The sequence below is a fragment of the Pyrgilauda ruficollis genome, unplaced genomic scaffold (assembly GCF_017590135.1).
Source record: "Pyrgilauda ruficollis isolate IOZ18807 unplaced genomic scaffold, ASM1759013v1 scaffold46, whole genome shotgun sequence".
NCBI classification, from domain to species: domain Eukaryota; kingdom Metazoa; phylum Chordata; class Aves; order Passeriformes; family Passeridae; genus Pyrgilauda; species Pyrgilauda ruficollis.
Window position 1 is genome coordinate 686,031 of NW_024526155.1, and position 23,024 is coordinate 709,054.

At 58.6% G+C, this 23,024-nt stretch overlaps 2 protein-coding genes across 2 annotated transcripts in view; both read left to right on the forward strand.

Annotated features, from left to right (window-relative positions):
• Positions 1-642: 642 nt before the first annotated feature.
• E2F1 (E2F transcription factor 1) lies at positions 643-4,132 on the forward strand (the record flags this gene model as incomplete). The annotated part of the gene is made up of 6 exons (XM_041478674.1): positions 643-742; positions 1,313-1,532; positions 1,892-2,044; positions 2,161-2,275; positions 2,379-2,583; positions 2,863-4,132. Coding segments are annotated over 6 exons (1,044 nt in total), but the record flags the coding sequence as incomplete, so codon positions are not given.
• Positions 4,133-9,449: 5,317 nt separating this feature from the next.
• NECAB3 (N-terminal EF-hand calcium binding protein 3) overlaps positions 9,450-23,024 on the forward strand; it is a 28,829-nt gene continuing 15,254 nt past the window's right edge. Inside the window, exons 1-5 of the mRNA XM_041478711.1 lie at positions 9,450-9,910; positions 14,231-14,255; positions 15,080-15,188; positions 20,991-21,016; positions 21,572-21,669. Coding sequence (XP_041334645.1) covers positions 9,818-9,910; positions 14,231-14,255; positions 15,080-15,188; positions 20,991-21,016; positions 21,572-21,669 — 351 coding nt within the window. The 5' untranslated portion in view covers positions 9,450-9,817. The remainder of the gene's footprint in view (positions 9,911-14,230; positions 14,256-15,079; positions 15,189-20,990; positions 21,017-21,571; positions 21,670-23,024) is intronic.

The following is a 23,024-nucleotide window of genomic DNA, read 5'->3' on the forward strand; positions in this document are numbered from 1 at the left end:
GGGCCGGGGCCGGGCGGGGGCTCCGGGGGCCGGCGGGCCCGGGCTGTGTTCCGGGCTATGCAGTACTGGGTCTCGAACCGGCCGTGTACCGACCGGGCCGTATACCCGACCGGGCTACACGGAGTCGGGCTGTACAATGGAGCCGGCTGGATACCGGGCCGTGCTGTGTAGCGAGCCGTGCCGTACCGAGCCGGGCTGTACAGCGAGCCGTGCTGTATACCGGACAGTGCTCCATACCGGGCCGGGCCGTGCTGCTCCCTGCTGTGCCCCGTGCCGTGCCATATGCCGTGCCGTGCCCTGCTCCGTGCCAGCCCGTGCCCGGGGCTCCCGGCTGTGCCAGGCTGTACGGCCGGGCCGTGCCACGCAGCACCTGCCGGGCCGGCCCTGCCCCGCCGCCGCTCCGGAAGCCGCAGGCCCGGGCGCCGGGCCGTGCTTTGCCTCCCCACCCACGGCCCACGCCGGCTTTGGCAGGGCCCCCGCGGCTGGGACAGCCCCCCATCCCCGCCGGCGTGTGTGACAGCTCCTGTCACCCCCCTGCTGCCGGGATCTGGGCTGTCTGTACCCCACAGTGCTGGGGGTTCCTCACAGAAACCCTTCAGCAGCAGTGCAGCCTGGGGGTGGCTGTCCCTGTGCTGACCCCGTCCCTTGCAGGTGAAGAGGAAGCTGAATTTGGAGACGGATCACCAGTACATAGCAGAGAGTTTGCCAGTGAGCCGGGGCAAGGCCAGGAACCCTGCTAAAGGTATCAGCTCCACTCCCTCCGCCCCCCTTGTCAGCCCAGCTCAGAGCAGAGGTCCAGCACCCCCACTCTGCTCCCCTGCCATCCCTGGCAGGTTCTTCCAGGCCCTTTGTGTCAGTCTGGATGGGCTGTCCCTGCGGCTGGCCTGCCTCTGTCCACTCTCCACACTCACTGCTGTGCCCGGTGCTGGTGGCACGGTTGTCCTGCCCTTCTGCTGGGCACCACACTGGCTCTGTCCCTCCCTGTGGGATGGAGCTGGAGGTGCCAGCATGGTGTCAGTGCAGTGTCCCAGGTGGACCTGCTATTTTCTCCCCCCGAGCCCTGCCTGGCACTCGGAGTCTCAGTCACAGCTGTGGTCACAACGGAGCACAGATGTCACAGCCTGTGCCAGGTGCTGCAACATCCTTCCTGCAGGGCATTTGGGCAGCTCACCCCATTGCCCTGAGAAAACAGATTGGGTTTGGTCACTAGTCCACAAGCCACTTGCAAGCATGGCAGGAGTTTTGTGACCTTTCAGCTTCTTCTCTGGGTTTCCCTTGTGGCTGAATGACACTTGTCCCCCACGTCTGGCAGGGGCAAAGTCTCCTGGAGAGAAGTCCCGCTATGAAACCTCCCTGAACCTCACCACCAAGCGCTTCCTGGAGCTGCTGAGCCAGTCCCCAGATGGTGTGGTGGACCTCAACTGGGCGGCTGAGGTGCTGAAGGTGCAGAAGAGGCGTATCTACGACATCACCAATGTCCTGGAGGGCATACAGCTCATCACCAAGAAGTCCAAGAACCACATCCAGTGGCTGTATGTCCCTGGGCTCATGGGGCTGTGCCTGGCTGTTCCTGGGGTGGGGAAGCTGTCTGGGTGGAGGAGTGTCTTACTTGGATGGAGAATTTCAGGGTGGGGTCACCAGAGCTTCTGCTGCAGGCCAAGTGCTGGCCCCCTGTGGGAAGGGCTGTGCTCAATGGCATGAAGCTCCTGCGAGTCCCCCTGGGGCTCCCCATGTCATCCAGGGGAGGGGGGGCTGCATCCAGCCTTGGGGAGTGGTCTGCTGCAAATCCCTGCCGGGCTGGTTCCCTGGCTGTGGGGCGGGATGTGGCCTGGCCTGGGTGGGGCACAGGCAGCTGTGGGGGCTGGCTCCTGATGGGCACGGTGCTCCCCAGGGGCAGCCAGGCCACCGTGGGAGCGCCAGGCCGGCACCGGCTGCTGGAGAAGGAGCTGCGGGAGCTGCAGGCAGCCGAGCGGCAGCTGGATGACCTCATCCAGATGTGCACGGTGCAGCTGCGCCTGCTCACCGAGGACCCCGCCAACCAGCAATATCCTTTGGTTCTGGGCGGGGCTGGCTGGGTGGCGGCTGTGGTTGAGCCCCGGTGTCACAAGGCAGGGTGTTTCTCTGCCCACATCCCCTTGTCCCTTCCTTGACCCGCCCCACCGCAGCCTATGTCACCTGCCAGGACCTCCGCAGCATTGTGGACCCCGCGGAGCAAATGGTGATGGTTATCAAAGCCCCCCCAGAGACCCAGCTGCAGGTGTCAGACCCAGCAGAGGTGAGCTGGGGTCACTCTCTGCTCCTCCTGTGCCCTCCCTGAACAGCCTGGTGTTCCCTGGGCGTCCTTGTGCCACCTTGTCTCACTCCTGTCCCCTCCCCAGGCGTTCCAGGTCTCTGTGCGAAGCACTCAGGGCCCCATCGATGTGTTCCTCTGCCCCGAGGACAGCTCGGGGGTCTGCAGTCCTGTCAAGAGCCCCTTCAAAGCCCCTGCTGAGGACTCTTCTCCCAGCCATTCACAGCCCAGAGCCTCCCTGCTCCTGCATCCTGCCCAGGATGTGAACATGCCGCTGCTGCCTGGAGAGCAAGGTGGGCCTGGGGACATGAGAGAGCTGGGGACACAAAGGGCCTGGGGACACGAGGGAGCTAGGGACATGAGGAGCCTGGGGACACGAGGGAGGAGCTGGTGGGATGTCACGGTGGCTCTCAGCCCCTCTGCTCTTGGCACAAGCAAGGAGCTGGCATGCTGCTCGGGCACCCCAGCAAGGCAGGGGGGTGGGAAGGCAGGATCTCCATAGTCAAAAAAGCTTTTTTTGGAGTTTCTTTGGAGAGTATGATGGGATTTACAGCTGCTTTCCATCCCCACAGAAGCGCTGCTGCCAGGGCCGAGCGCGCTGCCCAGCAAGAGCCCGGAGGAGGAGGTAAGCCTGTCCCCGCTGGCCTCCATGGACATGCTGCTGGAGCAGAGCAGGGAGGACTTGGCGGGCTTCTTGGCCGATGAGTTCATCAACCTGTCGCCGCCGCAGGCGCAGGACTATCACTTTGGGCTGGAGGAGGGCGAGGGCATCAGTGAGCTCTTCGACTGCAACTTTGGGGACTTCACCCCCTTGGACTTCTGAAGCTGTGCCCGCCCGGGTGCTCGGGGGAGCTGCCAGGGCAGGGGGCAGCGCTGGCAGGGCAGGGCAGGGCGGGGCAGGGCTGCCCCTCTGGCTCCAGTGCCCGCCGTTCCTCCCCCATCCCTTTTTGCAATATTTTCTCGTTATCCCTCCAGCCTGCTGGCATCCCCAGCTCCAGCCCCACAAGAGGATGCCAGGGTGGGGTTCCCATCTCGGGGGACCCCCCATCTCGGGGGACCCCCCCATCTCGGGGGCCCTGATCAGGGGCGACTGCCCAGGGCAGAGCCACTGCCCCCCAGGAGCCCATTCCAGAGCTTTAAGCAGTCCTGTGTATAGATTAATGATTTGATTAATTTATTATTGTCCCCTGGGGACAGCGTTTCATTTCCATGGGGGTTTGGGGGGGCTGTACAGCAGAGTGGGGGTGCTGAGAGTTTTTGTTGTGCTGGGAGGGGGTGGTGGAGATGCGGGGGGCTCTGGGTTGGGGCTGTCCCCCTGCATGGGGGCTGCCCACAGCCTGGCTGAGCGTGGGTTATTTATTTATTATTTATGGCATGTGGAGCTCTCCCAGGACATGGAGGGGGCAGGAGGACAGTGCTGGTGGGACATGGAGGGTGCCACCAGGGTCTCACCAGCACATCCTGGCTTTGCTTGTGTCCAGAACGGGGCTGGCAAGGCCACGGCTGTGGCAGGTGGCTGCGGGAGCGGGGACGGGGCTGGGTGGGGCTGGTGGCCCTGGCACCGTGTGCGTGTCCCCTCAGGGGACACAGAGGTGTCCAGGGGGAGTGTCTCTGCAGGTGAGCACCCAACGCTGTCTCCAGGCTTCCCTTCCCCTCCCTGTGCAGCCCTTCAGCCTTACGGCTCTGGCTCCCCATCCCAGGCCACTGGGGCTGGGAGAGGAGGGGAGGGGGGTCCTGGGGTCCCCCTGGGCTGAGCTGGAGACGCACTTTCACTTTTACTGCCATTTAACAAGCTTGTGTTCCTCTGAGCTTTGTGTTTAATAAAGGTTTCTACTGACTCTGCCCTTCGGCTGTGCTCAGGTGCTGGGGGTGTGAGGGGTGGTGGGGACCTCTGCTGAGAAAGGGAGGTTTGGGCTTCTTTTGTGCTCTGTTTTCCACTTTGAACTTGAAATCCATGACCAGGTGTGTTCGTACCTGGGGCTGCCAGAGGTGCTTTGGTCCTTGGTCCCACACAGGGTGGGATCTGGGCCTGATCCTTCCCTCCCTGCTCCTCCAAAGAGGCTGTGCTGCAGGAGGATGGGATGATGGGTCTGGATGGGGTTTGCTTTCCTTTCAGCAGCCCCTGTCCTCACTTGGCTCCTCTCCTGGCAGCATTTTCCTGGCTGTGGCTGCAGCACGGGGCCAGTGTGAAGCCACTCCATCCACTGAGTTCCCAGCTTTCCCCATTCACCCAGCTCTTGGTGCTGCCTCAAGCCACCTGCTGGCACCAGTTTCCAGCCCAAAGTTCGAGGTCCCTGTGTCCTTGCTGGCTGGGGACACGCTGTCTGCCAGCAGCAGCCCTGACCCTGCGTGCCCTGATCCCTCTGCAGGGACTGAGGCATTGGGGACCCCCAGGGAGGGGTGCTGGGAGTTGCCAGGGGCTCCCTGGCAGCCAGGAGGGGCTCAGCAGGGCTGTGTCCCCTGCCCTAGTGGCAGCCAGGGCCGTGCTACTTCCTGCCTGTGTTTGTGCACTTTCTCCCCTCCTCCTGCCCAGCCTCCTGCCTGGTTTTCCTTTAAACAGCCTGATAAATATTTCACCCTGACCATGTTGTGTAAACTCACCCCGCTCCTGCAGCGGCAGGCAATGGGATGCCAGGCTCAGCACAGGCTGCTGGGCGCCACAGAGAGCCCATCACCACTGCCTGGCCTCCTGCCTGCATCCTTGTGCCTCTCTTCCCACAGCTGGGGCAGTCCCTGGCTGGCTGTGCTGCCCCTGGATTGTTCTCACAGCTGGGAATGTGTGGGTGCAGGTGCAGGAGTGGGGTGCCAAGCCCCACGGCTCAGCTCCGCACACCATTCCCTTTCCCAGCTTTCCCAGCATCCAAAGCATGGCAGCAGGGCCAGCCAGGGCCCTGCCATCTCCAAACCAGTGCCCAGCAGGGTGGTGTCACACACAGCCTGTCACCACATTTCTCTTTACAAAGAAAAGCAAGGCACAACTTCCCAAGAATATTTCTGGAATTTACATTCTCTGAACCTCAAAGAAAGGAAAAACCAATTCTGTTCTCATTTACTGCTCCTGTGTTGTTCACAAGTAAAATGTATTGTGAAAAATTTACCTAAAGAGAATTAGTAATTAAATTTTAGTGTATTTTAATTCATTAACCAATTAAATCCATGTGTGTGTGTGTGTGTGTCAAAACTGTCAGCTGACAGTCACAAAATTCTAAACAGTGAAGTACAATTAAGTGCTTGTACAAATTCAGTTAAAATATAGTGTAATATAGTATAGAATAATATAGAATAATAAAGTAATTCATTAACCTTCTGATAAGATGGAGTCCTCCTCGTCGTTTCTCCCTGCCACAGGGGTTGTGCTGAATACTACAGGTGACCCCTGTGCCTGGGTGGGAAGATCTGGTTTGTCACACTGCCACCCCTTCAAACGGGGCTTTTCCACACAGTGACACTGGAACTGTTCCTGCTGCGCTGATCCATGGCACTCCTGCCCACAGAGCCAGGGCAGGAGGACAGGGACAGGTGGGAGGGCACAGCCCCTGCCTGCCGTGTCCTCCACTGCAGGGCTGCTGTTTGTCCCCTGAGGTGGCAGGTGCTGGGGCTTCTGTGAGTCTCTGCAGGGTGCCCAGCCCAGCCATGTGCCAGTGTTGTGGAGCACTAGTTTATTTAGTTGTTCTTTTGCACTGGGTGATGGAAATTTGCACAGAGTAATGTTTATATTGCACTGTATAGCTTATGCTGTATCACATGGTTTGTTATCCCTTTCCCCCATCAGGTGGTCTTTGCCTCACCCACCCCAGTCCCCCCTGGTGGTCTCTCTCCTGGGTTACCCCTCTCCTCGCCACTCCCCACTGGTGTCCCACTGGCTGTAGACCTCTTCCTCTGTCCCCACCCCCGGGGTATAAAAGTTCCCTGCCGCCAGGGAATGCTCTTTTTCCCATGGGTGTGTGTGCAGTGTCCCCAGTAACAAAGTACTCACTGACCAGTCTTGTGCGATCTTTTGGCAAGTCCTGCAAGTCTCCTGGCAGGTCCACTCCAATGCCCGTCCACTGGGTAGACCTGAAAACAAAAGCTTTGGTGCTCACAAGCTGCCAGCTCCTCCCCAGCCATCCCTCCTCCTCTCCTCTGCCGAGTTCCGTGGTGATGGATGCTGATGCTGATAGTGATGGTGATCTGCAGTGCTGCAAAGGGGAGAGACCCCGGCACAGGAAATGGTTTTTTGGGAGCCAGGGAGCACAGGGAGAGGGGACAGGACTTGCACTGACATCCCGAGCTCCACAGGGCTGTTCCCACAGCCAGCCCACCCCCAGCAGCAGCACAGCTCTGCCTCTTTCCCCGAGAGAAGGCAAAGCTCTCTGATGGCAACACCATCACACTGCCCTCACAGGGAGCCTCTGGGACCCCTGGCACTGCCACCCCCCTGGCAGGGACAGGGCTGTGTCCCCCTGCAGCAGCACTGCCCAGCCCTGGGGGCTGCATTGCCACTCCACGTGAGCCACGGCACCGTAAAAATAACCACTCTGCCTCCCAGGATGATTCATGATGCAGCTGAAGGGCTTCCCTCTGCTATTTCGGGTGGCTGGAGAGGGAGCTGATGGCAGCTGCTTTGGAAGAGCACATGGCAGCGTTGGGAAGCAGCCCCAGGCACCGCCTGGTTTGATTTATCTGCTGCAAAGCTGCTTTTCTCTGTCAGGTGAAGGCAGCACGGTCAGGGGATGGGCACCTTGCACTCATCCTGCCTGCTCCTTGGGCTCTCAGCTCACTGCCAGGCAGTGGGACCCCACAGGGACCACGTCCAGCCAGCCTGGGCTGCTCTTGGGCTGCACTGGTGACCCCACTGGCACTGGAAAATGCTGTGCAGGATCTGCTGAGCCCAGGCAGCCCCGGGGTGTGCTGGCCCTGTGCTGTAGGGCTGGGATCTGGGGGTCAGGTGAGCTCCAGGACAGGCTGGCAGTGGCATTAGATGCCCCCCTAAGGGGTTTGTACCTTTAACCTAACCCCCCTCAGAGGGTCCTAGCAGGGTTTGGGGTCTCTATAAGCAGGGGTGTCCTGCCCCACCTCTGCATCCCACCCCACCCTTCCCTATTTCCACTCCCAAAAACCTCTCCTGTTTGCTCCACGAGGAGGGAACTCAGGGAGCTGAAGAGCAGCATTGTTTATTCCTGGGATGCTGTTGAGTGGCTGCTCCCTGTAATTCCTCCCCACTGAGGTGCTGGGGAGCAGAGCAGAGCCCTGGTGTCCCCCACAGCCGGGGCCATGTCCCCCTTCCCTGCCGTGGCTTTCTGGGAGCTGGGGGCACCGGTTACCTCCTGCCATCAGCAGTTTGCCTGAACTTCACCCTCACTCTCAGGCTGCTCCTTCCCACATGGAAACTCATGCTGACTCCCAGGCATCCCACTGGGCACCAAGTGTGGATTTTTGGGGCAGATGGGTGTGGGAAGCCCTTCCAAGGGGAGGATTTTGATCCATGGCAGAGCCTTACCATCACCCAAGCCCCTTCCATGCTCCTTGGCAAGGTGAGCCCCTGTCCCTGCTGCAACCCTTGCCTGTGTTTTGTTCCTGCTCCCATTTCTGTTGGATTTGATGATGGCTGTGCTCAGCAGCTCCAGCCCTTGGACCTCTCTGCCTCCCTGGGGACAGGGACAGCCCCGTGCCAAGGGCAGTGAGTGCACGTGCACCCTGGAGCCCTTGGATGCCCCTGCCAGGGCCCAGCTGTGCTTTTTCCACCTCTTTTGCCTTGCACACACCTGGAACAGCTGGGAGATGGTAAAAATAGCTGTGATGCCGTGGGCTCAGCTTGGAGCACGTTATCCCAGAGGGAGCAGGAGGTGAGCGAGCTCCACGTGCTGCAGTTGGTCACGCTGGGGTGGGGAAGGAGCTTGGATCTGAGCCTGGCTTAAGCAGAGCTGAGCTCAGCAATCAGGGTGTCCTGGAGAGCTCCATGTGAAAGCAGAGTGGTGCTGAGAGAGGCAAAGCTTGCCTGGGATTTTGCAAAATCCAAGAAAAACAGGTTCATGCCCCTTTTTTAGGAAGTGAAATTCTGGAATGCAGGCACAAGCCCCCAAGTGCCAGGCAGGGGATGGGGACAGCTCCAGCTCCTCCCCCTCCCCCTCCTCCTCCTCCTTGTGTCCCCCAGCCTGCTGGGGCAGGGGGGGCTCACATCTCTGGAGGTACCAGGATCCTGGCATGATGCTCTGGAGCAGCTCGGAGCAAAGGCTGCCTGGCACTGGGGGCATGGAGGAGCTGGCACCACCAGGAACTCATTGGAACCAGTCTGGGTGTCAGGGGACCCCTCCAGGGCCACCAAAACCACAGTGGGACCACCTGTGGTCAAACTGGGGCCAATCCAGGGCCAGCTGAGGAAACCAGGACCTTCCCAGTGCCATCAGTGTCCATGTTGGGACCACCTGTGATCAAACTGGGACCAACTGGGACAATCAGGGCTATCCCAAAGCCAACAGCAACTGCACTGGGACCACTGTGGTCAAACTGGGACCAACTGGAGCCACAGTAGGACAACCAGGGCCATGCTAGGACCAGACATGACCACACTATGCCCACCCATGGTCAAACTGGGGCATCCCAGGGCCATCTGGGGCAACCAGGGCTACCCTGGGGCCAAGAGCAACCACACTGGGACCATCCACGGCTCAACTGGGACCAACTGGGGCCGCATTGGTGCAATCAGCACTATGGTGGGGCCAACAGCAACCACACTGGGACCACCCACAGTCAAACTGGGACCAACTGGGGCCTCGCTTAGGGCACCCAGGGCTACGGTGGGGTCAACAACGACCACAGTGGGACCATCCATCACCAGACTAGAGCCACCCCAGGGCCAGCTGAGGCACCCAGCGCTACAGCGGGGCCAGCAGTGACCACACGGACACCAATGCTCACACGGGGACACTCAGGGACGGTCACACACCCCACGAGTGGAGCCCACTGGGCTGCTCTGGGTCCAACTGGGACCGCCCCGGCGGCGAGCGGGCACGGGGACCCAGCGCGGCCCCGCCCCTCTCCCCTCCGCCAAGCCTATTGGTGGTTATTGGTGTCAATCACAGTCCGTGGCCAATCGGATGGCGGAGTGGGCGGGCCCTCCGCGGAGCCAAAGTTGGCTGGGGCGGCGGAGCCGCTCGGCTGAGTCGGGATCGGCGGGGCGCGACCTGCACACGGACCGGGCCGAGCCGAGCCGAACCGGGCCGAACCGAGCCTGCCGAGCCGGGCGGAACCACCCTGCCCAATCTAACTGAGCCGCACCGAACAGAAACGAACCCATCCCTACAGCACCGAACAGAACCGAACCTATCCCTCCGGCACGCAGCTGATCCCTAAGGCACGGAACCAGACCCATCCCTACCGCACCGAGGCCATTCTTTCCGCACCCAGCCCATCTCTACGGTACCGCACCGAGCCCGTGCCCTGCGGTACCGCTCCGCATCCCAGGGCACCGCACCGCGCCCTAAGGCTCTGCACCCTCCGGCTCCGCTCCGCTCCGCGGTGTCCGCAGCACCCGCGCCCGCCGGGACCATGATGTCGTGTGCCGAGCTGCTGGCCGTGTGCCTGCTCTCCGCAGATCGCGGCCCCAAGCCCCACCGCCAGCCGCTGCCCATCTTCCACGACGTGAGTACCGCGGGCGGGACCCCCGCACCCTGCCCAGCCCCGGGGCCGCCGTGCCCCCTCGGGGAGCCGCCGCACGGGCGGCGTCGGGGTGAGGCTCCTTCCCGGAGGAACCGGCCCGAGGGATGCGCCCGTGCCAGCCCGGAGCTGTGCATGGTCGCGATGGCTTCAGCAATGATGTCGTGTCCTCCTGCTGGATGCTGGGCCTCTGGTGGCTGCAGACAGCCCACGCCTCTTCCAGAGCTGGCTGTCATGACTCCCGGAGCGGGAGCTGTGTGGCAGGAACGCTGTAGAAGGTTCCCTGGAGCTGTTCACAGCCATGGGATTCAGCAGAGCGTTGCCTGCGGCAGCCCCCGGGTGCAGCCCCTGTCCCTGCCCGCTCCCGAAGCTCCGGGATTGTGGAGGAGGATGCTCCGCCCGGGTTGGAGGTTGCCTCGGCATCCTGGCGGCTGTGGGTGGCACGGGGGAGTTGGAAATGCAGGTGGTGGCTCTTTGTGTTCGGGGATGCTGGCACAGTTCCTCCTGTCACACCGCGTCCCCTCCTGTGACGGGGGCCGGGGCTCCGGGGGAGGCGGCGGCATGCCGGGCAGGTGCCAGAGCCACCCCTGGAGCACCTCCTGCTCCTGCCCAAATCTCCCTGGTGACAGAGCCCTGGCATTGCCGAGGGTCCGGCACCGCTGCGCTCCGAGCCACCCTGTGGACCAGGGACATGTGGGGACAGAGGTGCTGCCCCTGGCCTGCCGCAGGGAGGAGGAGGAGAAAACCAGCGAGGGTTAAGGAGGAGGGCTGGTGGTGCCCGGGCACCTGAGCAGCCCAGGTCGGTGCCAGCTGTCCTGTCCCTGCTGTCATCTCCGTCCTGACCCGCTCCAGGTTCACCCCCGTGCCCCAGTCCATCCCCGAGGAGGGGAACAGCAGATCCCGGGCAGCACTTTGGGAAGGTGAATGCCACGTCTGGTCCAGCCCAAACCTCCTGGCAAGCCCAGGGAGGCGCTGGGGAGCGCGGCCGTGGTGCCGCTCGCAGCTGCCAGCTGGGGATCGGGGTCTCTGTGCTGCCGGGGGGGCTCGGGCTGCCAGGCTCTCCAGCCAGCATCATTAACCGCCCTAATTACTTGGCTGAGGGAAGGTGGGCAGGAGGGGGCGGGTGGTGACAGCTGTGTTCCAGCTCAGCTCCTCAGGGCACTCGTAGAGTCGCACATCCATCCCTCAGGGTGTCATTAAAGCAATTAAAATGGGAAATGTTAACAACGCTAGCAGCTGCTTTCCGGGTTCTGACGGCTTCTCTTCCTCTACCCTGTGACTCCTTTGCTCCCACCTTTGCTCCGGAGCTGGCAGGGTGAGTTTAATCTCTGCACCTTTGGGTCTGGGCACTTGGCCGGTGCCCAGCTGCCCCCAGGCTGGTTGGGGCGAGCATCCCTCGGCAGCTCCTGCCCCGCCTGCTCCCGGCAGCGCTGCCCAACACAGATCCCGGCGGCTGCTGCTCCTCTGAGACCTGCCTGCACATCTCCTGCCTTTGGGAGAAGTGAGGAGGAGGAGGAGGAGGGCTTTGCCCGAGACGCTTCGCTGCAGGCGCGGTACGAGCCGCAGTACTGCCATGGCCCTGTGCAGCTTCTCCGGCCGCGGGGAGATTCAGGCTGGTGCCCGGGGCTGGCTCTCTCCCGTCCCGGGACACGGGAGCTTCAGGAAGGACGGGTTCTGGTGCCTGGCCGCAGGCTGTCTAGCCTGCCGCGGGTCGATGTCGCATTGTCCCCAGGGCAGCTGTCCCCTCCCCAGCAGCCGCCTGTCCCTGGCTACCTGTCCAGCAGCCGCGGCTGCCTCCAGACCTGCAGGCAGGGAGAAATCCTGTAATCTCCTTCCTTCCCGGGGTACGTGTGGGGCTCATGCCATAAATAAATGCTGTTTCAGTGCCTCTTCCCTCGGTCTGGTGAGGCTGCGGCTGCTTGGGCACAAGCTCAAGGGCTGAGGGAACATCCCGGGCTCCAGGCAGTGCCCCTGTGCCTCCGAGGCTGCACTCTGAGGTAAGAGAGGGATTCCTTGCAGGGCCCTCCAGCAGCCCACGCAGACCTAATCCCCCTCCCAGCCTGGCTTTGCATCACCTTTCCCGGGCTTTGTCCCAGGGTGCTGTCCGCACTGGGGACAGAGCTCACGGCCATGGCTGAGCATGTGCCTGTGCCCAGGGAGGGGACAGCTCTGGCCCTGTGGAGCATGGAAGGGCTCTGTGTTGGTCCTGGGCTCAGGGATGGGCTGGCTGCAGGCAGCCGGGGCCAGGGCTGTGCCATGCCAGGGGCTGTGCCATGCCAGAGCCCTGCCGTGCCAGGGGCTGTGCCATGCCAGGGGCTGTGCCGTGCCAGGGGCTGTGCCATGCCAGAGCCCTGTCATGCCAGGGGCTGTGCCATGCCAGAGCCCTGCCATGCCGGGGGCTGTGCCATGCCAGGGGCTGTGCCATGCCAGGGCTGTGCCATGCCGGGGGCTCTGCAGCAGACGTGGCCTTGCCCTGGTGGCACTCACAGCTCCTGCCTGTGCCCTGTTTGTTTGGAGCTGTCGTGTGTGCACTGGCTCATGTAACTCACTGAGCCTTGGGAGTGAGGGAGAGGCATCCACTGTGTGTGCTGAGGCTCCTGCTGAAGCCACAGTGGGCTCACCCCGGGTTAGAGACCTCCTCAGCCCCAGGGGATCTCCCCTGAAGTTGTGTTCTGCCTCTGAGTCCGCAGATAAACCCGGCTGAGCAAGGCCAGCCCGTGAGTGGGAAATGTTTGCCCTCGCTCGAAGTGCCTGGGTGACACTTGACTGTCTCTGAGATGAGCTAGGTGGCCTCTGTGACACCTGGAGCCACAGAGGTGTCATTACATGAGCCATGTGTCCCTCTGATGACACAGAGCTCTGCAGGATGAAGCTTCTCCTTTGATGGAGAGTCCATGGCAGGGTCTGCCCCTGCAGTCGTGAGACCCCACAAGGAACCCATTAACCTGGAGAAAGCTTTGCTCTAAATCCAGAGAAATCGCCACTGTTTGGGAGCTGCAGGTCCCATCTCAGCTCTCAGTGCGTGCTGTGTGCTGCTCGGGGGGTGCCCACCCCCTTTCTGGCCGGCTGGGATCCCGGGGGATGGATGGATGGTTGGTTTCCTGCTCTGCCCGGCCCGGGGCAGCCCCCGCTCCTCAGCCTGGGGCAGGAGGAGCTCGCTGTGCTCGCCGGAGCATCCTCCAAGGAGTTGCTCCTGCTCCTGGCTCCGGGGAAGGAACAGGGAGCTCCAGCCCTAGAACAGCCTCTGCCCAGCTGCAAGCCAGAGTTCAGGGGGTTTTCCTGGGCAGCTCCTACTTTGCCTCAGTTTCTCAGGGCGGTGTCGGGGCCTCGGAACAGCGCGGGGCTGGCGGGGGCGGCGCGGGGGGAGCCGGGCAGAGGGCAGCGGTGCCTCTGCCTGCTCCGAGGGCGGAGTGGGGGCAAGAACAGAGAGGTTCTGTCTCCTTTCCCGGCCCTATTTCTTTCCTAATCTTTCTTCAGACCTGCAGATTTCTTCATCAGCCAGGATGATATAAAGGACAGCTGCCTCACAGACAATTTTCTGTCGTTGGCTACATTAGGGTGTGCTGGACGAAACCTCGTACATTTTGGTCTGGGAAAACGTTGCCAGGCTTCAGAAGTGATGCTGTTCCTCATTAGAGTCAGCCCCAGACCTTCCAATAATTCCTGGTGAATCAGCTCCCGGCAGGGCTGAGCTGCTCCAGCTTTCTCCTGGGGCATGGGAGAAAGCTCATGGTTGGGAATCTGCGTTGAGACCCTGAACTGGAGCAGCTCTCCAGCTGTGCTCTGTGGCCGAAGCAGTTACAGATTAATTAATTCATTAATGATTAATTGCAGTGAGTGTGCGTGCCGAGGTGTTGGGGAAGGGCTGTGCTGAGGGGAGGTTACAAGGCTCAGGGCAGGAGCTGCTCGGTGCAGGTGCTGGAGTGTTGGAGATGCACAAAGTGCTTCTTTACAGACTGGGTTTATTCCTAATGTTCTTTCATTTAAGTGGACTGAAAAATTAAACAGTTGCCATCACAAGGATGTAGCAAAGTCCTTTCTGCTTCGCCTCTGTGTTCTCTAAAGCTGCTTGCTGTGAGTGCCGGCCTCGCTCAGCCAAGGGCTCTGTGCATTAGAGGCAAGAAATGGGTTTAATCATTGGCAAAGGGGAATTTCCCGGAGCAGCCTGTGCAGTCCTAACAGCTGGGGCTTCTCCCTGAGCTCCTGGCGGTGATTTTCCGTGGTGCTGGGTTCTGCCTGGCTCGCTGTTCAGCTGCCCTTCTCTCCCTGCTGCCACGCTGAGCCCTGTTGTGTTTTGTCTTGCAGATTTTCCGGCGAGCCGACAAGAACGGTGAGTGCTTTGTTCCTGCTGCTGCCTCCCCCTCCCTGCCTGGCTCGTTCCCACTGGGAGGTTTGGCTGGAAGAGGGAGGGTGGAAAACGCTTTCCTGCTTCACCTAGATCCCAGAGCCTGCCCAGGGCTGGGGAATGGGCTCCCCCAATTCCCCATCTGTGCACCACGCGGGACACAGCCCCTTCCAAACCCTTCTCCTGCCCAGGGGCTGTCAGGCTTCTGCTCGGTCCCTCACAGGATTGGTTCTGTCTCTGTGCTCAGTCCAGGGTTTTACAGGTGCTCCTGGCTGGGTGATCCTGTTTCTGGGTGCCCCTGGAGCCCCTGGTATTTGGGAGTTAGGCTCTGCTACCCAGTTTTTAATCCAGCACCCATAAACCAAGCGGTCCAAAATCACAAGTGGTTTCCCTGAGCCTTCCCACACTCTCTCGGGCTCTTTTCCTTCCTGGTAGCTTAGGAGATGCTTTTATTGCAGATCACAATGCAGCCCAGGAGCTGAAGTCCTCCACAGAGAGGAAGAAAAAAGCTCTTGAGTCTATGGAGAGCACTTTCTTTCCATGGAAACCTGATGCTGCCCTGAGTGTGCTGTTTGTTCTTGGACAGTCTGCATGCCGCTGCAATGGGGCCTTTAGGGAAGGGCTGAAATCCCCACCTGCAATTCCAGCAGCACCCAGTGTTTTTGCCGGGCTGGTGGGCCAGGCTCTCAGGGAGATCTGTGCTGTAATTATCATGCAGAACACGCCCAGCCCCGTCCCACGCGGCCTGCAGGGCTGGGATGCTGCTTTCCACAGATATATAATTACTCTTCCCTTTCCTTTGAATGCAGATGATGGGAAGCTGTCATTTGAGGAGTTCAAGAACTATTTCTCTGATGGCATCCTGAGCTCGGAGGAGCTGTGGGAGTTGTTCAGTGGCATTGACAGGCGTCACTCAGAGTGAGTACCGTGGCGGTGGCACGGAGGGGACGCAGGAGAAGCTAAAACTGCCTGACTGGAGGGGGAGGAGGCTGGGAGGTGGGTGTGATAAATAGTCAGGGTGAGACAAACCCACCTCTTGCCACACGCAGGTGCTCAGAGCCACTGAGCACCAGCAGCGAGCCCTGGGAGTGCCGAGAGCAGTCAGACATTTTGAGAGCAGCCATCGGATTTCCTGCAGCTCCAAAGGCAAGCAGGCACTGAAAATGCCATTGCTGTGGTTTGGAAAAGGCACTCCAGGAACAGGCAGTCCGTGGAGCAGGCTGTGTGTCTGCAGGAGCCCGTGTTGGTGTGGGGACACACAAAGTCACAGACTCTGCCACTGCTGACTCAGGAACTGCTTGGCTCTTATGTAAGAGCTGCTTTCCAACACAAGTGGGCCTGGTGCATGTAACAGGGAATTTAGGGCAGCTACTTGAGAAAAAAAGAAAGCCCCTCAAAGCAGGAGAAGGAATTGTGTTTAGCTCTGGTCTCCTTGTGAGTGGTGTTATCCAGAGGGCTCTTTTGGGCTCGACTGGGATTCTCATCCCAGCTTTTTGGGTGTTTTTGGCCTCACTGGGGTCTCTGTGCCCAGCTGGGTGCTGTGGGTGAGTCTGTGCTGGCACTGGGAGGAGCTGGGTGCTGCTGAATGCATGGCTGGGCTCTGTGCACACCTTGGGGTGCTGCTGGGGCACAAGGGCACAGCTTCCTCCCAGTCTGGGGCAGGTTTGGCTTCCCCAGCACCAGCATCCCCTGCACCTCTGACACCCTTGACCAGGGCGCAGGTCCCTGCCAGGGTGAGGAAATTTGGGGCAGCCTGAGGTGCACACACTGGTCCCAGGGCTCTGCAGGGAGCCAGGGCAGTGGCACAGCGGGCCCTTGTCACACTGGGATGCCAACAGCCACCAAATGGCACCACAGCAGACACCCAGTGCCATCACCCACTCGGGAGTGGGGCAGTGGGAGCGAGGGGCTCCCAGTGCTGTTGGAGCTGGGTTTGGTTCCTGCTGCAGTGGTGGGCAGAGGAGTGGGCAGGGGTGGGCAGCCTTGTGCTGCTTTCCTGGGAGCCTGCTGCTTGGGCTTGTGGGTGTGGGCAGCAGGAGGTGTCTCCTGAAAGCCTCTCTGTCTCTGGGCTGTGATCCCAGGAAGCTGCAGTGAGTGTTCCCTTTCCTCTGGAAATGCTTCTTTCCTCTTTCTCCATTTTGGGGTGATCTCAGAGTCACAACAGCCCTGGAAAACACTGGGTGCAGCAAAAGCTGCACCAAGGGAAATATAGGTTGGATATTGGGAAAAAGCTTTTCATGGCAAGAGTGATAAAGCTCTGGCATGGCTGCCCGGGGAGGTGGTGCAGTCCCCATCCCTGGGTGTGTTTAACAAAGCCTGGATGTGGCACTGGGTGCCAGGGTTTAGTTGGGGTGTTGGGGCTGGGTTGGACTCGATGATCTTGGAGGTCTCTTCCAACCTTGTCATTCTGTGATTCTGTGAAGTTGGGAGCTTTAGCCCAGCTCAAAACTGAGCAGGGAAGGTCTCCTGCCTTCAGGTAGGGCTTGTTCCATCTGTCTGGAGCAGCTGAGGAGGCCTGACTGGGCTGTGCTGCCCCAGAGCCGTGGCTGCAGCAGTGCCCCCCCAGCTCGTCAGCTAACGAGGGCAGCTGTGACAGCATCGAGCTGGTGACATCTGTTAGCAGGACATGAGCCTTGGGTCTTTGTTCTCTTCCTGGCACCAAGAGCAGAAGGGACCCTCAGACAGAGTTGTTTGCAAATTCCTGCAAATGTAGGAAACATGGGGTTTGGGGAGTGCAGGATTTGGTGTTGTCTGGGGGCTGTGCTGGTGCCCTGCTGTCCCCATGGTGGCTTGGACATCCCTTCTCCCCTGGGCTTGTTCCTTGCACTGTCAGGGAGTTAATATTTCAGAGAGCTGGCCAAAATTTGCTGCCAGATTGAAGAGTAGTACAAAGCTGGGAAGCAGCTACAAGCTCTCCAAGCAGATCTGCTGTGCTGCTTTTGTGTCCTGAAGCTTTTGTGATGATGGGAAAGTTTCACCCTCAATCCAGCAGGTGGGTTTGGTGCTGTGTTTGTCATGTCTAGGCTGGAATTCGTGTTTCCTCATCCCTGCCAGGCTGACCTGGGGAGGGGCAGTAGCAGAGACCTCCAGGCCCAGACCCCTCCTGACCCTCACCCTTCCCTGGAACCTGCAGCTGCTGGGCCCAGAGCTGACAGCTGGGAACATGAATATTTCAGAGGTGTCCCACAGTTCTTGTTGTCCTTCCAGAGAGCCCCATGCCCTCCTCTGTCCACCTCCCAGCCCTCTGGCTCTCAGGTGGGACGCTGGCTCCTGTGCATCACACACCTCTGCTGGGGTCACTTCACATTCTGCATCTCCACACGAGGCTGTTCTTGTTCTGCATTGCAGAAAATGGTTCCATAAAGTGTCCCCTCACTTTACTTCTGTGCATTTCAAAGTTGATGTTGAACCCAAATTCAGCTCAGCATGGCAGCTGGTACAATGGCAGGTCCATGGCTTTGTTTGGCTGGTCCAGAGCTCCACACCAGCTCTGGCAGTGGCACACTAAGGTTCATCTTCCTGGAGAAGAGCATTTTCATCCTCTGAAATGTCTGGGTGAGAAGAGACTGTTGTTTTTGGAAGTATGAGAGCTCCATAGCTGCATCCAGAATTGCAGGGGTTGAATGCCTGCCCTGTGAAACCTGCCCAGGGAATTGCTGTTTGGATTTTACCTGTCCTTCTGTCCTGCACCTGTTGGGGAAATTGAGAAAAACAAGGCCTAGAAAATGCATCTTTCCATGAGGGTGTTCAGGAACTGGGTGCAGATTGCTCAGAGCCTTTGACCTGGAGCCACAAGGGATGGAAGTGCTGACCTGGTGCCTCTTAACATCTTTTGGTGGAAATAACCTCAAGCCTGTGATTGTGTGGAAGAAGGGATTTGAGTGGATTCCCTCTCCTCTCTTTACTCAGACACTGCAGCATCTGCCAGCCCCTGATGATGGAGAGTGACTGAAACACTCTGTGTCACACAAAAAAGGTTTGGAAACCAGATCTGTGATGGCAGTGGAGGTTCCCAACATGATAAATGATTAAAAAAAAAAACCAACCCGTCTGCTTTTCTGCAGATGATTGCTGTTTTCTTGCATAAATTCCAGGCACATTCTGACAAAATCCCAACAGCATAATGATGACAAGCTCCTCCATCATCAGTTCAGGCTTAATTACAGTTAATCAGTGGTTTGAGCACAGTCAAAATACAGTTATGGGAAATGTGGAGAGTCTCAGGATGAGTGCTTTGGAGGCAGAGGATGGCTCTTCTCTTGGAGTGGGAATGGCAGAGAGGAAAGCCTGCTGCCCCTGGCAGCCCTGCAAAATGGGTCAGGATTTGGTGTGCACATTCTGTCCCTGAGCTCCACCCCGTTTTTGGTGTGAATTGGTTCTGGCAGCATGAGAATGGCCCCACAGCCCCGGGGTTTGCCTGCTGTGCTCTGTCTGCCCCTGCCTGTGCCCGGGGGCTGCTGCAGCCTGGGGGACATGGGAGAGGCTCCCCTGCAGGGCTGCTGGTGGAACAGGGGGAAAAGGAGCAGATCTTCCCCTGGACAGCTCCCAGAGGGAGGATTTCTGCCACGAGATGTTGTTGATCGGTTCGATGTTCAGTGGTTTAGTGACTGATTAGCTAACATTTCTTGTTAAGCAGCAAGCAGCCAAGATATAAAGAGTTATTAATAACCTTAGAAGCCACAGGTGGGAGCTGATGGCAGCTCCTTGTCACACCTTGCTGGAGCTGGAATGGCAGCTGGTGGCTCCTTGCTCCTGCTGAAACCAGTCCCAGCCCCAGGTGCTCACTGGGACCAGTGCAAATGCCTGGATAATATAACGTGTGCACCAGGTGTCCACATCCCCTCTGGGCGACTCCTTCCCTTCTCTCAGGTGGGAGCCAGGGTTTCCCTGCAGCGCCAGCTCTGGCAGGCTGTGCTGTGGGTGCTGCAGTGCCAGGGCTCTTGCAGCACTGCAGCAGCTCTGCAGGCTCCAGGCAGCTGCCAGAAATAAAGGGGAAAACTTCAGAAGGAGCAAAATGTTTTTCCAGTGCACACCAGTGCCCCAAGCCCCAGTGTCTCTGTCAGGCAGAGCTGCCCAGAGATGGGATCAGCAAAGTTGGAGGTGGCAGAGCGAGGGGCTGTGGCTTTGCAGGTTTATCAGGATTGAGTCTCGAGGGAAACACGATTTTTTCTCCACTTTACAAAGTGCCTGCAGTGCCAGGTCAGTGCGCAGAGCCCTGCCTAAATCAGCTGCTGTGTGTTTAAAATAGCTGAGCTGAATCCCAGCCTCACGCTGCCCCTCCGTGCTGCCTCAGAGCTCCAGCTGCAGTCCCAGAGCAGAGGGGCTGCAGTCCCCTGCCCTGGCTCTGCCACCCTCACACCAAAATATTCCCCTGCTTTGAACCACTGCCCACTGTTCAAGTGTTCTCAGTGGAAGCCCAGGAGAAAGGGAGAGACAGAAACAGCCTTTGCTGTCTCGGGAAAAGCTGTAGGAAGATTTTTGCCTTAATTATTTCACCTTAAATGGCATTTTGGACACTTCACATGCTGTTCTCTAATTTTACATGGGGGTGTTTTTGTCCCTTTGCCCTGTGAGCAGTGTCAGAGCAGGGACAGGGTGATGTGGCTGTGGTTTCCCACACCCTGGACAGCAGCACTGCAGCATTCCTTGTGCTGGGAGCCTGGCAAACTCCAGGTACAGCCACTTCCTCCATGTGTGCCAGCACTTAAACACTTAAAAAACACTTGAAAAGCTCTCTTTGGGGCTCTCTTCCACTTTCCCAATCAAGATTAAAATTGGTTGTAATCATCTGGGGGATTTTGAGGCAGCAGAAGGCCTGGAGCAGAGGCTGATTTGAATAAATGCCATGCTGGGCTCTGTCCCTGCAGGCTCTGGGCATGGAGAGCAGCTCTGCCTCCGTGGCTTTGGCCACCTGAGCAGATCCTGCAGCACCATGGAGACCCAACCCAAAACCTGGGGCTGTTTCTGAACATTCCCTCCTCCCTCTCCCCCCCAGCAGCACCTTTAGCAGCCACAGGAGGGACCAAGCCCTGCAGGGATGCTGGGGGATTGTGCAGTGCAGTGCTGTTAGTGAAAAGGGTGGGGTCTGGCCCCTGCCTCCAGGATTTTGGAGCCAGATCCCTGCTTTAACGACCTTCAGGGCAGGAACAACTGCTCTGGAGGGCTGTGGGATCATCCAGCCCCTGGGAGCCTGCAGACAGCCCCGCAGCACTGGGCTCTGAGGGAGGGAAGAGGAGGAGCAGCAGCTGGAGGGGGTCCGGCCATGGGGAGGGCCTGGGCTGAGGTCAGGGATGACAGGGAGGGAGCCCTGGCTGGATGCTCCCCACCTCTGGGGGAAGAAGCTGGGTTGAAGAAGCAGCTCCAGGGTTCAGAAATGGGGCTGCCAACCCTGCTGGCCAGCCAGGGGTGTGGGGCACCTCCATCTCTACCCCACCCTGTTGTCACAGGTGCTCTCCCAGCACACTTCAGCTCCAGGAGATGGTGGTGGAACAGATCTTCCTGCTCCTTCATTAGCCCCTGGGTGCTGCAGGGGCTGGGAATGGCTCTGAGCTGCTGGCTCTGAACCTCTGCAGCCCCTTATTTTTCTAATGCAGCTTGTGAAAGTACATAAACATGAAAATCCACCAGGACTCAAGACAAGCCCCCAGACCCCTGCTCACCACCACTGTTTCCCCCACACCAGCCCCACTCTCTAACAGGAGCTTTTTGTGTTTCTTCCAGCAACGTGGACACGGAGAAGTTGTGTGGTAAGTCAGGGATGTTCCTGCCCTGGAGAGCTTCTCCTCCCCAGGGTGTGTGTGGTGGGGCTTGTGGTGTCTGACCTGGGCAGGAGTGGGTGGCTCAAAAGTCCCTGTGGCTGGATCCCAGCACAGAGCTGCTTTTCCCAAGGGGAAAGATGTCTTGGTTTGAAAAGACAGGTGTCTGCTAAGGAAAGCAGGAGCCTCCCCTGAAATGGAAAATGCAAACCTCCTCCCTCTGAATTATTATAATTTTGAAATTAAGGGGCTCTCAGGCAAAGATATGGGAAGAGGAACAACAGTTCTTTACTAGGGAAGAAAATTTAAATAAAATAAAAAATGCAGCAATACAAAACAACCCACTGCCAGAGTCAGAGCAGGCCCTGTCCCCTGTGGGTCAGCCCAGGACAATAGGGAAGGACTTTTCATTTCAGTCAATGTGGGAGAGTCATTCTGGAAAGGGAGGGAATTCCCCCTTGCAGGTTTGGGCTGAGTGTGGGGAGCAGGAGCAGGCAGAGATGGAGGTGCTCAGGAGCCTGACCATGGTGTTCTGTCCTGCTGCAGATTATTTCTCAGCGTACCTTGGGGAATACAGGAACGTGCTCTCTGCCCTGGAAACGCTCAACGCTGCGGTGCTGGCGGCCATGGACAAAACCAAGCTGGTAAGGATGGCACCAGGGGAGGGCAGCAGGGTGGGAAATTGGAGCTGTGTGAGCTCAGATGCTTCTTAATGTGGAATTTGGGGGCTGGAGGCAGCAAACCCCTCAAATCAGGGGTGTCTGTGCATGCTTGGTTTGCTGCATGTGCAGGCACACAGCCTGGAGGAGGAGAAGGGCAGCCTGCTGTCAGTGGATGGTGTTTGCTGGTACCTTTCCTGAAAGCATCTTCTGAGAAAGCTGCTCGGGCAAGTACAGACAGTCACTCAATCCACACTCTCACCATAGCTGGGTCAGCAAAAACAGATGGAAAGGGTCTCTGTATAGAGTTCTGTTGTAGAAACAGGCGATCCCCCAGCTGGGGAATAATGTGCTCTGACTCCAATGATTCCAGAAAGCTGAACAATTGCTCTATTAAGCTATACTATATTACACTAATACTATACTAAATCACATACTAAAGAGATACTATACTAAAGAATACTACACTAAAGAGATACTAAAGAAAAACCCATAACTGTCTCCAGACAGTCATGACACACGTGGATCCAATTGGTCAAGGAATCAAAACAACCTTCACTGGTGCCCAATTCACAAATCACTTTGGGTAAACAATCTCCATAACACATTCCACATGTGCCAAGCACAGGAACAGTGAATAGAGATAAGAATTTTTTTCTCTTTTTTCTCTGAGCTTTCTCTGCTTTCCCCAGGAAGAATCCTTGGTAAGGTTGTGCCTGCTGCTCTCTGTGAACAGAGCTATGGCCACAGAGTTCCAGTGAGGTTTATTGTAGAGTCACACTGAAGGAATCCAAGGACAAAGCCAGGGCAAATAGTGAGTGTCCTCAGTTAAGTATGGGGTCAGGAGCCAGTGGTTTGGAGGCACAGGGGTAGTGCAAAGGGCAGTGACCTATGAGAAAGGGCAGATTAACACAGCTGCAGGACACCATGAGAGAAGCCCCTTTTGACTCACCCTAAGGTGAGAGGCATTTTCAAAGCCTGTGGTAAATTCTTTCAGGGCAATATCCTAGAAGTTCCCTAATAGGCTCAAAGGTGTTCACAGAGAAAGGTAAATCCAAAATTTTTGTGCTGTGGAGACCTTATCTGGGTTCTGGGGACATCATCCCCCCCTTGCAGGGCTCTGGCAGTGCCTGTTCCAGCAGCTCCTTGCAGTGTCCTGCCCACGGACACTTTCTGGGAGCATCACTGAGAGCCTGTGTCGAGTTCTGAGCCAGAACAAAGTGTTCCCCCCCCAGCAGCGAGGCTCCAAACGAGCCCTGCAGGGCTGATGGTGCTCGGGAGGGAGCCAGCCCGGGCTGTGCTCACAGCACCGAGTGCTGGCTGCAGGAGAGGGGCAGGGG